At 54.8% G+C, this 15,595-nt stretch overlaps 1 protein-coding gene across 10 annotated transcripts; it reads right to left on the bottom strand.

Moving 5' to 3' along the window:
• Window positions 1–901: 901 nt before the first annotated feature.
• REPIN1 (replication initiator 1) lies at window positions 902–6,951 on the bottom strand. 10 transcript variants are annotated; one of them, XM_039253922.1, is made up of 3 exons: window positions 6,937–6,951; window positions 5,373–5,570; window positions 902–3,684 (listed from the first exon to the last, which is right to left on the bottom strand). In XM_039253922.1, exons 2-3 carry the CDS (start codon window positions 5,527–5,529, stop codon window positions 1,967–1,969), a joined length of 1,875 nt encoding a protein of 624 aa, XP_039109853.1. In that variant the 5' UTR covers window positions 5,530–5,570; window positions 6,937–6,951; the 3' UTR covers window positions 902–1,966. The 10 variants fall into 10 exon arrangements, with proteins under 10 accessions (XP_039109853.1, XP_039109849.1, XP_039109850.1 ...); XM_039253918.1 differs by lacking the exon at window positions 6,937–6,951 and adding an exon at window positions 6,266–6,439 and having other exon boundaries at window positions 5,373–5,499; XM_039253919.1 differs by lacking the exon at window positions 6,937–6,951 and adding an exon at window positions 6,266–6,439 and having other exon boundaries at window positions 902–3,681; window positions 5,373–5,499.
• Between the last annotated feature and the right edge of the window lie 8,644 nt (window positions 6,952–15,595).

Raw genomic sequence — 15,595 nt, 5'->3', positions numbered from 1 at the left:
GTGGCTCCCTGCCCTCATAAACCAACATGAAACTTGGAAGTGATCTGCTTCCATCCCCCACACTTGGGAGTCCTACTCACCCCCATCCTCTGCCATTACTTGTGTACACATATACGTCCTCCCCATACTTAGGCCTCTTAGAGGTAAGGACAAGTCTTGGTAAACCCCTAGTTTCCATTACAACGTCAAGCACACGGTAGGCGCTTAATAATTATCTTCACTGAAAGCAGCAGCGTACTGAATTCACCCGACAAACACGTGGCAGTGGTCAGAAGCACAGGTGAAGGGACCAGACAGGTCTGGGTTTACATCGCCTCTGGTGATTATCAGTCATATGACCCTGAGCAAATGTTTTCATCCGTAGAAGGGCATCCACCACACAAGCATCACGTGAGATGATTTAGGTAAGACTCCTTTGCAAGGTGCCACTCACAGAAATATATTGTGGTGATTATTATGCGCCGCGTGCTAGGTGCGGGATCTGTGCAGGAATTACTAAAACTGGCAGGGAAAGGGCCTCCTGTTATGTGCCAAAAATAGGCACCCAAACTTGTATGAAACAGCCGGTGGGGGGAAGAGTGGCCGATGGGGGGGAAGAGCAGCCGGCCGGCCTGGAAGGCACTGCCGGACCTTCACATCAGCCCTTTAACTCCTGATAACCGGCACCCGACAAGTCTGACCCGACCCCACGGAAAGCTAACCCCCTGGAGAAACAGCCCCACCTGCGGGGTGTGCCTGGCCTCCCCCGGGAAGCACTGCAGGCAGGGTGCACAGGAGCTGGGGTGGGGCACTTCCTCTTTCCAACCGCCCCTCCCCAAAGCCCTCCCTCCTCAGGGCAGAGTGTGCTCCTCCTCTCTCAAATTACACAGCTCCTGGGAGAAAAGAACACTCAGCCACCAGCTCTAAAACCAAATCTTTATTCTCTAGTTTGAAAAGGAGGGTAAGCGGCTGTTCTGTTTCATTCCAGAGAGCAGAACAAGCCCCCAGTAGGTAGAAATTACAGGAAAGCAGATTCCATTCATTCTAAGGAAGAATCTCTAACAATTAGAATTATCCTACAGTAGGACCAGGGCCTCAGGAGGTGGGGTCTACCCGTCACTTAAGTGTTCAAGCCGAGACCGGGCATCCAAACCCTAGAAGTGCTGAAAAGGAACCTCGCCCCTGTCTTCCTTCCGGCTGGCCCTCCGTTATCAACGGGCCAGTCCTTTCCACCATGTTGAGTTCCAGAAGGAGTGGAGGGTTGGGGTGTTCAGACAAAAGCCTGGACACTGGGCTGCTGACTAGTCAGGGGTTGCTCGGAGCGCCGGGAGGGTGGTGCGCTGATCATGGGGAGGGACAGGGTGGAGCTGAGCGCTAACAGCAGATGGGCCTCTCTGAGTCCCGGTGCCTGTTCAGGGGCAGGAGGAGGGGGACGGGGGTGAGACAGGTTAGAGCAGCACGGCCTCACCTCTCAGTGCTGGAAAAGGCCCAGGTGCTGCCTAACAGGGCCAGCAGGTTCTCCCAGGTGTATCCAGCTGGTCCACTTTTCCTCCCAAGTGCTCTTTTACTAAGGACTGCACCACGCCTACTTCCAAAAAAAAAAAAAGAAAAAAAGAAAAAAAGAAACAAAAAGAACCAGCTGAAGGAATTCATAATAAAGGACAAGGACATTAAGGCGTTAACACCAGCGGGGAAGGGTCTTCCTGCCCCCTGGTGGCCCCTCCGGCCAGAGCGCTCTAAGAATAAGGTGGGGCTGCTATTGCTACTTTTCCAGGGCACAGGACGGTCAGGACAACCTTAGCTCACACCAGCTGGAGGCCGGGGTCCCTGCGGCCCGCCAGTGGTCTCTCTCTCTAACAGGGTCCCAGCACACTCGCTGCCTCTCCCACCCCTCGCCTACACCGGCAGCAACACAGGCCCCCTCCCCCGACGGCCCAGACCCCCCGGCAACGCTCCCCTGTGAAGGACTCCCGGGCCCCCTCGCCTCTCAGACATCATGCTTCTTCTGATGGGCCAGGAGCTTCTCCTCGTCGTCAAAGGTCTGGCCGCAGATGGCGCAGCAGAAGGCGCCGTCCCGGATGTGGCTCTTGCGGTGAGTGATGAGATTGGACTTCTGGCTGAAGCTGCGGTCGCAGTCGGGGCAGGCGTACGGGCGCTCGCCCGTGTGGATGCGCCGATGGGACACCAGGTTGGACTTCTGGCTGAAGGCCTTGCCGCAGTCCGGGCAGACGTAGGGCTTCTCGCCGGTGTGGATGCGCCGATGGGCCGCCAGGTAGGGCTTGTGGCGGAAGGCCTTGCCGCAGTCCGGGCAGACGAAGGGCCGCTCGGGGGCGTGGTCGCGCCGGTGGGCGGCCAGGTGGCTGCCCTGGGAGAAGCGGCGCCCGCACTCCTCGCAGGCGAAGGGCCGCTCGCCCGAGTGCACCCGCGAGTGCGCCACCAGGTGGGTCTTCTTGCCGAAGTTCTTCCCGCACTCGGCGCAGGTGAAGGGCCGCTCCCCGGTGTGCTGCCGCTGGTGGGCCCGCAGGAAGCGCTCCAGCCGGAAGCTGCGGCCGCAGTCCTCGCAGCCGAAGAGGGAGGGGGGCGCGGCCGCCGGGTCCCGCGGGGGCGCTCCGGGGGCCTCGGGCGCCAGCTCGCGGGCCGGTTTCAGGGGGGCCTCTGCGGGCGGCTCGGACGAGGCCTCCTGCGGGCCGGCCGGAAGCTGGGGGCTCCCCGAGCCGGGGGCGCCCGGGGCGGAGGAGCCTTCGGAGCGCTTGTGGATCTTGCTGTGAGACAGGAGGTTGGGCTTGTGGCGGAAGCGGCGGCCGCACTCCGTGCACGGGTACGGCTTCTCCCCGGTGTGGATGCGCCGGTGTGAGGTCAGGTAGGGCTTATTGGTGAAGCGCTTCCCGCATTCGGGGCACTGGTGGGGCCGCTCGCCCGTGTGCACGCGGCGGTGGGCGATCAAGTTGGGCTTGTGCCGAAAGCGCTTGCCGCAGCAGGCGCACTGGAAGGGGCGGTCGACGGCGTCCCCGCCGGGCCGGGGGGCGGTCACGGCCGGGCGGCCCCGAGGCCGGGGCCCCAGAGCCTTGGCTGCTGCCTCCTCCAGGGCCTCGGCCACGTGAACCCGCTTGTGAGCCACCAGCTGGTCCCACTGGGCAAAGCTGCGGCCACAGTTGCCGCATATGAAGGGCCGGGCCTCCGGGGCTGGGGGGTGGCACCTCCGCACGTGAGCTCGAAGCTGCTTTTGTCGCCAGAAGCGTCTCTCACATTCAGGGCAGGCGATGGGCCTCTTTGCGGCCGAGTGGGCTCGCAGATGCAGAGCCAGGGCCACCCAACCTCGGAAGCTCTGCCGGCAGAGGTGGCAGGCGAAGCCCAGATCTGGGGTGGCGGCGGCATGGACCTGGCAGTGCAGCGCCAAGAAGGGGGCGTGCCGGAAGCGCCGGCCGCATTCGGGGCAGGGCAGGGGCAGCCGGGCCTGGCAGTGTCGGGCGTGAAGCCACAGGGCCACCCAGCCCGGGAAGCGCCTTCGACAGTGGGCACAGCGGTGGGCCCTGCCCGGGGCTTGGCTGCCCGACTGGGCCACGGAAGTGCCTTGTAACCTCAGCCCGCGGGGCTCCTTCTCCAGGGTCTGGGGCAACTTCTGGGAGGGCCCAGGGAGCCTGGGCTGGGCCGGGCCCGTAGCCAGGGGGCCCCTGCAGCGACGCTCCAGCATGGGTTCTTCCTCTGCTGAGGGTGGAAAAGCAGTGTCACTCTGGAGATCGATTCATCCCGCCCCTGTTCCTCCTTGGCCGACCCCAGGCCCGAGAGGACCTCATCCCTCTGAACTGCTAGAGCCCTTGAATCAGGACTGCTCTTCTATTTCCTTTTATGTTCTGCATTAGTTCAACTGTGGGCTTCTAGATACCATTTCAAGGGTATTTGTGGGGCGCCTGGGTGGCTCAGTCGGTTGAGTGTCCGACTTCAGCTCGGGTCATGATCTCGCCGTTGGTGGGTTGGAGCTGGCAGCTAGATCAGAGCCTGGAGCCTGATTCTGATTCTGACTCAGATTCTGAGTCTCCCTCTCTCTCTCTGACCCTCCCCTGCTCACGCTGTCTCTCTCTCAGAAATAAATAAAACATTAAAAAAATACAGATACCATTTCAAGGGTATTTGTCCTAAGGATTCATTGCGCCCGGAAACTACCAGAAGGGAGGAACTCTGACACTTCTTGGAATCCCCCTCGTGGCAGTCACCCCAGTGTCTGGCACGGAGTAAACTCTCCCGCGTTGGCTGCACGAACATTCCTGCCTCAGGACTCACCGGAAAGCGCAGTCACCTCTCCCTCTAGTGCTTTCCACTTTTCAAGTGCTTCCCCGCTGCCCTCAGCTTGTTTCTACTACTTCCTGTTGCTACACTTGAGCTTCACAGCAACACTTGTCAGGCTGGATGAACAGACATTAAGCTCCCTGTTTGATAGATGAAGCAACTTTGAGGCATAAAAAGAAGCGGGGACTTGCCGGAGAGGACACAGTAAGCCAAGAGCAGAGCCCAGACTAGGGGACAGGTCTGCTGAACTCCCAGCCAGTGTTCCCCCAGCCAGTGTTCTTGCCTCCAAAACCCCGGGGGTTCGTACAGCTCCCACAGAAACTTCCAGAGCCCTTATCCTATTTACCGTCTCCGGGGCTCTAATCGCACCATAGGGGAGGTATTGCTGGCCACCCTAACCTCAGTGGCTCAGGGTAGAAAAGCCTGGAGAGCAAGAGAGAACAGCGCTTCTGGGGAACAGGAGGGCAGCGCTTGGAGGATACTGCCAGCCCTGCAGAACGCCAGGCCCCGGTCTGTCCTGGCTGTGCCCGCACACTGCCTGCCTGCCTGCCCTCCTCCCCCCCTCCCCCCACGCCCCCACACACACCCACACACGATTAGGACATAGCAAAAAGGAAAGCGCTGGGGAATCCAAGGAACACTTAACCGCCTGTTACCCTCCGGGCCGGATCCCTGCCTCCCCCGGGATGGTGGGTATTACTGGGGCAAGAGAAGGGGAGGAAAGACCAGACTGTAATCTCGGTTCCCTGCCAGGTCGTGCCACAACCCCACCAGGGGCTGCCCCACATTCAGCTATTCTGCCGTGCCAGGGAGCCCGGATTCCTCGAGCACGGCTTCCTAGAGCCACTGAGGGGTGGCTGGTAGATATGGTAGATAGCCTCCTAATGAACCTTCACTGCCGGCTCCAGGCACATCCTCCTATATCCCCTAGAGCAGAACTCTGGAGGAGCTCAGACATGACTCATTCCTCACCGCCAGACTTGAGCGCAAGGACTGGTTTAGAACTGTGATCCTTCCCCCCTACAGGTGACTTCCTTCCTCCAGGAGGAGACCTGAGCCCTGGGGCTGTGGAATGGTGTGGGAACCCAACAAAGGAGACCAGACACTACCCTGGAGACCGTAGAGCTGGAGATGAGGCTTTTTCCAGCTTCTCCTGGGGATGCTCCTGGGGATACTTCCGCGGCTGTAGCGCCTGCTTCGGCCCACACTCTGGTAGCCCCCAGATGTCAGGGAAAACTGCAGCAGTAAAGACACCCCTACCCCCATGGCAGAGCTCAGGCCTCCCAGCGCAGAGAGGCCAGCCTTACCTGCGGGGAGGGGAGAGAAAACACGCGTGAAGCTCTGAGCTCCTCTAGGACAGTCATCTTTGTGTCCTCGCCAGCCACAACCCCCTCCCCCACCCCAGCCCGACACCATGCCCGGCAGAGGAACCTTAATGGATACTGGATTAATAAACAGATGTGCCCCCTTCACCAAGGAAGTACACGCCAGCGTTTGGGGGTCATTTCCTCCACTGGTAAGGTCACAGCACGAATTCTCCATGCTGATGGCCAAAGGCCAGCCGATGGCAGAAACTCTGGAATCCCTGCTGGCTCCCCTTCCCCCACCCTCCTCCCAACAGGAATTCCAGGCCCACTTCCCAAGGGGCTGCGTAGGGCGAGCTAGTGTGGCTAGGTCTCGGTCACAATCCCCTTGCCCCTTCTGGATGGCAAAGGGTCGTGGAGACCCCCCCGCACCCCCCTTTTGTTTTCGCGCGTGTCCCCCGTCCACGTCGCGGACATACGGCTCCGCGCACCCCGAGTGGGCCCTTTCGGGTCCCCACGCAGAGCGCACCTCGCGGAGCCTGTGCGCAGGTGCGCGGGCTCGCCCCCCCCATTCGGTCCAGCACCGTCCCCCCACCCCCCAACACACACACAAACAGCGCACACACAGTCACGCGCCCGGCAGGTAGGGCCGCCGGCCTCCGGCCCGCGTGGAACCCCGCGCCCTGCCCGGGACGAACCTCTCCGGCGGGGTGCGCGGAGGCGCGTCGCGCGTCCATGAGGCCGGAACGCCGGCGCCGGCGGCCGCGCTCCCCACCCCGCGCGGCGACAGCGGCAGGTTCGAGTTCACAACTGCCAGGCCCGGGCCCAGCCCCCCCGCCGGTTCCCAGCGCCACGTGACTACAGGAGCTGCCGAGGGTCAGTCGCGGGCTGGGGCCGGCGGCTGCGGCCGGAGGGCGGGGCGGGCGGCGGGGCCAGACCCCTCTGCACCCCCCTCCCTGCGCCCCCTCGCGGGCTGGGCCGGGTCGGGGGCGGCAGCCGGGAGCCCCGCTCGGTAGCCATGGCGACCGCAGCCCGGATTTTCCGGGACGGGCCCAGATCAAGTTTCCCGACCCTTTGTCCCTATGGAGGACGCGCGCCCCTGCGCGACCGCGTGGCCGCACAGCGGTCCCTGGGCCAGACCTGGCCCTGTTGACTTCTGAGGGCGCTTGCGGCCTCCGGGCCACCCCTGCACTGCTGCGTCCGCCGTGGGCCACCTCGACCCCTGGCAGCGCTGCAGGATCGAAATACCCGTGGCTGGGGGCGGCGCGGCTGACCCGAAAGTCTGGCTTCTGGTTTGTTCACAAGCGGAGAGAGGAAAGGCCCGATCGCGTGAACTTTACAAAGGGAATGCCCTAATTCCAGAAATTACCAGGAGCAGGCGTTCCGGCTTCCCGGGGCCGGGGGCACGGGGCCTGGCCCAGGGGCAGCTCCCGCGCCGGGCATTTCGCTTGAAACCGCGCAGCAGCCGGTTGGCGAGTGCGGAGGCAGGTGCGAGCTTGCGCCCATGACTCACCACGGAGCAGGTGGCCGTGGCTTTCCAAACCAAACACTTCCTGGGGCTTCCAGGCTAAAAGTGTCGTGCACTTTTATGCTTTTCAACAAAGTCAATGTTGAGTATAGAATCATTTTTAAAACAAATCTTTTGCATCAGTAGGAAATAGAACATAAAAATCTCCCCTACTTTTAGATCCGTTACATTTCATAGGTCTCCTCCGATGTTTTTTCTATGCTTATCTATGCATGTTTGATGTACTTAGGATGATGCGTTGCAAAAATGTATTCTGCCTTTTCTCCCATTTTATTGGATATTCTTTTATGACATGATTCTTAATGGCAGAATAAATGTACAGATACATTTTCTTGTTTTTCTGTATCATTGATCATTATAGTTTCATCCTTTATTGTACCTGCCTGACTTTAAAATTCCAGGAGCGGGCAACTGATGGATCAAAGGCACAGTGTATTTTTTAAATGCTTTCTAAATTATCTTCCAGGAAAATTCATTAGCTTTCCCTTGAGAAATGCCCATTTTTCCGTATTGTTGATAACACAGGCTATTTTTTCAAATTCAAAGTCATTGCTCATTGTTTTGAATTTCATATTTCATTTCCTAGATTGCTAGTTAGCTGGCTTGTTTTTTCAGAGTTACTTGTTGCTGTTTTGTATTTTCTTTTTTGCGAATTTGCTAATGTCCCTTTGCTCACTTTTCTATTTGAATGTATGTCTTTTTTTTAAGTAGGCTCCACGCCCAGCACAGAGCCCCACGTGGGGGCCGAACTGACGACCTTGAGATCAAGACCCCAGCCAACGTCAACAGTCAGTCCCTTGACCGACTGGGCCACCCAGGTGCCCCCTCTATTTGTCCATTTTTAAAAGTTGGCAGGGGCTCCTGGGTGGCTTAGTCGGTTAGGCGTCCAACTTTCGCTTAGGTCATGATCTCGCGGTTCGTGGGTTCGAGCCCCACGTCGGGCTCTGTGCTGACTGCCAGCTCAGAGCCTGGAGCCTGTTTCAGTCTGTGACTCCCTCTCTCTCTGACCCTCCCCTGCTTATGCTGTCTCTCTCTCTCTCTCTCCTAGAAATAAATAAAACATTAAAAAAAATAAAATAAAAGTTGGCAAATTGGTTTTATTTCACATTGTTTGGGGGCTCGTTTCTTATAAAGTAAAAGGGTTTTAGGGTTTCTGCCTTGGGTATCATATATAGAGTAACCGCTGTACCCCAAATTAAATTTTATGTGTATATTTTTGTCATAGAAAATAAGTTTTAATATCTAATAATGTAAGTACTTCCCCCACACACAGATTCTTTCCCCCCTCCCCCCAAAAAACTTTCTTGGCTACAGTCACTCGTTTATTCTTCCACATAAACTTTAGAACTTGCCCCCATTTTAACATTTTTCTTGTCAATATTTTAAAATCCATTTGAAGAGATTTGAGATTTCGGTCCCTCCTTTGTTCAGGTCTTATTTTACTTCTCAAAGTCAAGGTTTCTATTTGTAGATTAAATGTAGAAGTTTTATATTTTTCACATAATAAAATTCACAAACATGAAAAAAAAACCCTCTGTCAGATCATGTAATTTTGGGGTTCCGAAAATAGATTCATAGCATAGTGTACAATATATATCAAGTTTGGTGGTTACAGAAGACAGATTTGTCTTTCAGTGCATTCAGAAGATACTCTAGTTTTTACCTAAATACTTAGTAAGGGAAGTTAACATGTAGGGAGTCCTTATCTGGTGTCAGAGATGGTGATAAACTTCACAGATATTCCTCAATATATCCTCTTAACAGCCCTGGAAAATACAACTCTTCTAGTGTTTTACAAAGGAAACTGCTGAGACTCAGGGAGGTTAAGGAATTTGCCCAAGGCCACACAGCTAGTTAGGGGCTGATAGGAAACTGGCCCTACTCTTAAGGTCGTATGTGTGGGAAAGCACCAGGTGCTGGGCCAGCACAGAGTAATTACGAGCTGTATATCGGTTCATGGCTAAATGTGGTACATCCAACACCACATTCCCGCAAGCACCCTCGGTGGGAAATTCCTTCATGGATCCCCAAAGTATCTTCATCTGTTGGTAACCAGGATTTCTTAGCTGAAAGGCTCTTCGCTGAAGTCATAAACTACTCCCTCACTCGCTGGCCCCCAGTGGAATTAACCACTTGCTGTAACTTCCTCTTCAGGCATAGCCGAAGAAAGAAATGATGGGGCCCTCGCTCTGAGAGAGGAAATGAACAGAGGAGGGATTGCTCCCTTTATGCCAGCCAGGAATTCTAGGCCTTGGTATTTGAGACTTCACCCCTCGATGTGCCTTAGAGGAGGATGTTGGGGGGTGGTACAAGCAGCCAGCCAAGTGGCCTACCCCGGTGGAGTAGCTCTGACATCCTTGTCACAGAAGGATGGAGCTGGACAGGGTAGACGGCCCACTGGACAGCAAAACCTGTCAGGGGTTTGGGGAGGATCCCCTTCCCCTCCACCGGTGGCTGGCTCCCGCTGGTGGATTAGATGACAAAGTAGGTGGGCATGCCTGGGGATGAGGGGCATCCTGTCTCCAGAAATCCTCTATCAAGAGGATTGAGTATTGTTTAACGTCTTGTTAGATCGTATCATCTTTTTTAATTTTTTTATGTTAGAGAGCATGTGTGCAAGCAGGAGGGGGAGAGAGAATTTGAAACCGACCCCACATCCAGGGCAGAGCCGGAGGCGGGGCTCCATCTCACCACCCTGGGATCATGACCTGAGTGAGAATCCAGAGTCAGATGCTCAACCGTCGGAGCCACCCGTGAGCCCCAGGATCAAGTATTGCCTGGAAGCCGTCCTGTATCTGCAAGAGGGAAACCTGCATCCACCTCCCCGCAGATACAGCGTCCCAGCCGCCCCCACAGGACTCGCTGGACATCCGACATATATGGAGGCGGCGCCTGCCACTGCCACTGGGCCACGCGCTCACCCCGTCATGGGCCACACACAAATGGTCCTCGCTATTTTCCCACAACTCGAAGGGATGGTGAGAGGACTCGTCGCCCTGCTTTAGCGACGGAACTCTCCCTTGGGGGTAGCGCTTAATGTGAAATGAAGCCAAGCGCTTGCTGACGGATTTTGAATGGATGGCTGTTGAAAAGCTGGAGGAGAGTAGGGAGCCGGAGAGGAGAACTTCCCTCTAATGCAACTGACAGTTGACTCTGGCTTGAGATGGCCTCCCTCCTGAGGGCAGACCTGAAACCCTCACAGGGCCAGCCCCAGGGGTTTGCCGGCAGCCCCGGGAGGAGGCCCAAAGTCCCAGGTGACCTTGGTGATGGCCAGCCCTCCATCATCATGAGCCTCCCCCGCAGGGCCCTGGGCAGAAAGCAGCCTCGCCCCCGCCCCCGCCCCGAGGAAGGCCCTAAGTGTCCCCGGCTGGCGTCCTTGGGCAAAAGGAGCTTGCTCTGTGTCGTGGAAACGCCTCAGGAAAAGATCAAAGCGCCCCTCCTTGTGTAAAGGCAAGACGGTGCTGTAAGAGCAGCCCCAGACGGAGAGCAAAGGTCCCCCCAACAGCTGCACCTGACACTGTCCTGCTGCGTCTCTCGTCTCTCGTTCCAGGAGTCTGTTTTGTTTCTGAAAGGAAAAGCACAGTTGGTCAGAAAGAACCAGGTAGCGATCTGATTTCCTGCAGTGAGGCCAGTGCCCGGGGGTGGGGGTGGGGGAGCTCCCAGCTGTGCCCCCCACTGCTCCGGGCCCTTTGGGGCAGCCTCCCGTACTGTCCCTGCCACCCCAGGCCCGTCCCCAGGCCAGCGTGGCCCTCCATTCGATGGCCTCAGATGGCCAGTGTCTTTCCAGTTCCACCAGGCCTGACTGCGCCCACCTCTGTCCCTGGCACCCCCGGCCCTGGTCAGGCTGGACGCTGCCCAGACACAGGAGCCCGGTCCCCCCACGGCGGCCTTCTGCCTGGATCACTCATCACTTTCCTCAGATCCCCGCTCAGGGTTCCTCCCCTCAAAACGGCGCTTCCCAGTGAACCTCTCCCCTCTCGGCACCTCCCACTTGAAGGAGTGTCCTGTGGCCGGCTGTGGCTGCGACACATTATCACTGATCTGGCGGCTGAGGACAACACGCGTTCTCTCCTGGTTCCAGAAGAGGCTAGAAGTCCAAAATCAGCTTGGGCAGGAATGGAGGGGTCAGCAGGGCTGTGTTCCCTCCGGAGGCTCTAAGGGAAAATCTGGTCTCCTCACCTTCCGCAGCTTCTAGAGCTGCAACTTGTGTCTCCCCTCCCCGCCCCCCCCCCCCCGGGCCCCTTTCTCCAGCTTGGAGGCCAGCAGTGTAGCAGGTCACTTGGGCTGTCACATCTGTCCCTGCTGGAGTCAGAGCTCTCCCTGCTCCCCTCTGGTGAGGACCACTGTGATCACGTTGTTGGGGCCACCCAGACAATCCAGGCTAACTGCGAGGGCAAATACAAGTTAAAACTATGAAAAGTTAGCTTTAATTCTCCCTGGTGCAAAAAGGGAGAGACTCTCCCTCCCCACCCCTTGCCTTAGAGCATTTTGCTTGAGAGAAGTTGTTGTTGTGGGGTTCCTGGGTGGCTCAGTTGGTTGGGTGTCTGGCTTCTGTTCAGGTCATGATCTCACGATTCATGAGTTCGAGCCCCACGTCCGGCTCTGTGCGGACAGCTCAGAGCCTGGAGCCTGCTTCGGATTCTCTGTCTCCCTCTCTCTTTGCTCCTCCCCCACTCATGCTCTGTCTCTGTCTCTCTCTCAAAAGTAAATAAACATTAACAAATTTAAAAAAAGTAAAGTTGTCATTGAGAGTTATTCTCTGCCCCTTGGAGATGCACGTAAATCTTTTTAAAAGCCACACAAGCCTCTTGTCAGCTTTACAACCCAGGCCTCTTTTCCGAAGCCCTGGGAGTCACCTCTCTGATAGGTAAACAGCAAGGGAGATGGTGACCCTGGGTCCCGCTCCCCACGGGAGGGAGGTGGGGAGCCTGACTTCTGCGGGTGCCTGGCTCCAAGCTGCGAACCCACCTCCTGTCATAAAGATAGAAGCCGTGTACTTTTCTTTGCACAAAGGCAATGAGCAAACACAGGTGGCTACCCCAGTCACCAGGTGAGTTCACGGTGAACCACGGTGACAAATCTGGGAAGGACTAGTTTACTCTTTATCTTGAGTGTGTTCGTGTGTGTGTGTGTGTGTGTGTGTGTGTGTGTGTGTGTGTGTTAGGTGCATCTGCTGGGCTGCGTAACAGGGTGAGATCTCTTACTGTTTTCCTAATCTCTTAGCATACCTTTCCTCGTCTGTAACGTACATCCCTTTCCGGTTTCATGCTTACTTGATAACAAACCTGTTTTCTTTCTCTTCTGCCTTTGCGGAGAGTTTTTCTGGGTCGGTAGGAGATTTTGTTTTTAATTATAGCTCCCCAACATGATCTCCCCATCTCAAAATCCTCAGCCTACTCACCTGTGCAGTCCCCTTCGCCACATAAGGTAACATTCATAGACTCCAGACTGGGACCTGAGCACGGATGAGAGGGTCTTTATCAGCCCTCACCCGCTCTTACCCCATCACCTTCCAGCTCCCCTGCCTGGCTCCACTGTTCCGCATAGCTCTTGTCACCTGCGGGGAAACCCTGTAGATATGGACTCACTTAGGAAGCAGGGATCCCTCCTGTCTTGTCTACTGTAGCTGCTTCTAGAAAGGCTTCAGGTTCATGGTAGGAACGCCAGGTGCCGTGGGCCAAATGAATGAGGAAACGGAAGAGCTCCAGCCCACGCTGAGTGAACTGGGTTAGAACACACAGGTGTGGAGGCAGCAGTCTGGACCGTCATTACCAGCAGACCTCAAACTCTCTCCCACTTGCCCCTGCTCGTTGAGCCGATGATACGAGTCTCACAGAACTCTGAGTGAGAGAAAAAGACCCCTTTTCCTCATGGGAAAACTCCAATCAGTATGTGAGGGAGGCAAAGAAGAAGACAATTACCCCCTTGAAGGGCTCTGACTATAGGTAGCGGTGCCTTAGACATATTCTTCTATCAAGAGCATTATTCCAGAATGACAGGAATGCGAGAACCTTTGAGGAGCCTCTGGCTCTGAGGGGGACTGAAGCTCAATGGGAGGAGGGCGCCGGACGCCCTGGCGACCACGTTTACCGCTACTTGGTGATTGGCTCTCAGGACCACACGCTGCCAGGAAGAGTGGCAACAAATCTTTTTGGCATCTCAGCCAGGAGAGGAGGTACTTGACTTTCCCTGGAGATCTCCATTTTCACCCTTTCAAGGTCAAATCTCCTCTGCTATGATGACGCCAGGTCTATTTCTACTCCAGGCTGACATCGGGCTGTGTCTTCTTCAACTTAATTCAGAAGATGGATTTGGAAGCCTGTGGGTATCCATTCATAGTTTAAAATCTACTAAAAGCCCAGCTTGATTTGGAAACACAAGGAAATTCTAAATAGAATCTCTGTGAAGCCTTTGCAGTCCAGCAGAGGCAGGTGTACATGTTTACCAAATCTGTACATGTTCACCAAATACGGAAAGCGCTACCTCCAGCCTGAGCTGCCTCCCACCCAGGCTCCTCTCAAACAAATCCACGTGGTGAGTCAGAATGTAAAACCTGACTTCAACTCGGAGGCTTCTCCCCTGTTCTAAGACCAAATCTGGGTCACAGTTAAATTTGATGCCTTCAGAATTGGCCAGTGGGATCGCAGATGTTCTCAGAAGTGGTTTGCCTCTGCTGTCTTAACACATGAGAAGAGTTTCCTCTAAACAGGACTTGAGAAGGTTTATTCTGAGGACGTTATTAGAAATTACAGCAGTGGGGGTGCCTGGGTGGCTCAGTCGGTTGGGCATCCCACTTCTGTTCAGGTCATGATCTCACAGTTTGCGGGTTCAAGCCCCGTGTTGGGCCCTGTGCTGACAGCTCAGGGCCTGGAGCCTGCTTCCGATTCTGTGTCTCCCTGGCTCTCTGCCCCTCCCTGGCTCTCTCTCTCTCTATTGTTTTTTTAAATTACAACAATATTAACATGCTTAACTACTACATAGTAACATTCCACTAAATCACTACATTCGACAATATACAAAATAAAATTCATTTTAAAAAGAACATTTGGAAAGTATTTCATTTCATAGCATCCAAACTGCTCTAAGTACCTTCCACTGGTGGAGATGCTGCTTATTATCTGTGCCTGCCCTGGTTTACGGTTCTAACAAATGTGTGGATGGTAGATAAAAATCATTTTAACAGATTGGAATTATTTATGGGTCAGATGGAGCCAAAAGAACTTCTTACAGTGCAACCATAAATCAAAAAGTGACCATAGGCTACCACAAGTATGTAAGAAAAATAATTCTACAGCCTGTTCTTGAAAAACCTGGCTGAGTGTAAAGGACCTAGCTTGTGCTCACCATCTCCATCTAGTGGTAGATCGCTGAGTGAGGTTTAATGGACTCCATGAGGTCTGTGGGATATTCACCTTGGTATTTGCCCCGACCACTTTGATTTAGGAAAATATTCTTGCATCATGAAGCTATTTATTTTTTTTTTATTTTAAATAGTTTATTGCCAAGTTGGTTTCCATATAACACCCAGTGCTCATCCCCACAAGTGCCCTCCTCCATGCCCATCAACCCCCTCTCCCTTCCCCCACCCCATCTGCCCTCAGTTTGTTCTTGGCATTCAAGAGTCTCTCATGGTTTGCCTCTCTCCCTCTCCCCCACTATTTTCCCCCTTCCTCTCCCCCATGGTCCTCCGTTAGTTCCTCCTAATCCTCCTATACGTGCAAACATATGGTATTTGTCCTCTGCCTGACTTATTTCGCTCAGCATAACACCCTCAAGGTCCATCCTTGTTTCTACACTTGTCCAGATTTCATTTTTTCTCATTGCCATGTAGTATTCCATCGTATAGATAAACCACATCTTCTTGATCCATTCGTCCGTTGATGGCCACTTAGGCTCTTTCCATGATTTGGCTATTGTTGAGAGTGCTGCTATGAACATTGGGGTACATGTGCTCCTATGCATCAGCACTCCTGTATCCCTTGGGTAAATTCCTAGCAGTGCTATTGCTGGGTCATAGGGGAGTTCTATTGTTAATTTTTTGAGGAACCTCCACACTGTTTTCCAGAGGGGCTGCCCCAGTTTACATTCCCACCAACAGTGTAGGAGGGTGCCCGTTTCTCCACATCCTCGCCAGCATCTCGAGTCCTCTGATTTGCTCATTTTAGCCACTCTGACTGGTGTGAGGTGGTATCTCAGTGTGGTTTTGATTTGTATTTCCCTGATGAGGAGGGATGCTGAGCATCGTTTCATGTGTCTGTTGGCCATCTGGATGTCCTCTTTGGAGAAGTGTCTGTTCATGTCTTCTGCCCATTTCTTCACTGGATTGTTTGTTTTTTGGGTGTGGAGTTTGGTGAGTTCCTTATAGATTTTGGATACTAGCCCTTTATCTGATATGTCATTTGCAACTATCTTTTCCCATTCCGGCTATTAGTTTTATGGATTGTTTCCTTTGCTGTAAAGAAGGTTTTAGGGGCGCCTGGGTGGCTTAGTCGGTTAAGCA

This window comes from Hyaena hyaena, unplaced genomic scaffold (assembly GCF_003009895.1).
Source record: "Hyaena hyaena isolate Hyena2069 unplaced genomic scaffold, ASM300989v1 scaffold_471, whole genome shotgun sequence".
NCBI lineage: Eukaryota > Metazoa > Chordata > Mammalia > Carnivora > Hyaenidae > Hyaena > Hyaena hyaena.
The sequence above is the reverse complement of the archived record's forward strand: the minus strand, read 5'-3'. Positions and strand labels throughout refer to the sequence as shown.

Bases quoted from the DNA above. Each gene is read 5' to 3' on its own strand.
- REPIN1 (XM_039253918.1), bottom strand. From the start codon at position 6,304: ATGGACGCGCGACGCGCCTCCGCGCACCCCGCCGGAGAG. The intron at 5,500-6,265 runs GTTCGTCCCGGG...TTACTGCTGCAG, and splicing joins CCGCGCACCCCGCCGGAGAG to TTTTCCCTGACATCTGGGGG. The intron at 3,685-5,372 runs GTAGTGTCTGGT...TTCCACCCTCAG, and splicing joins CCAGCTCTACGGTCTCCAGG to CAGAGGAAGAACCCATGCTG.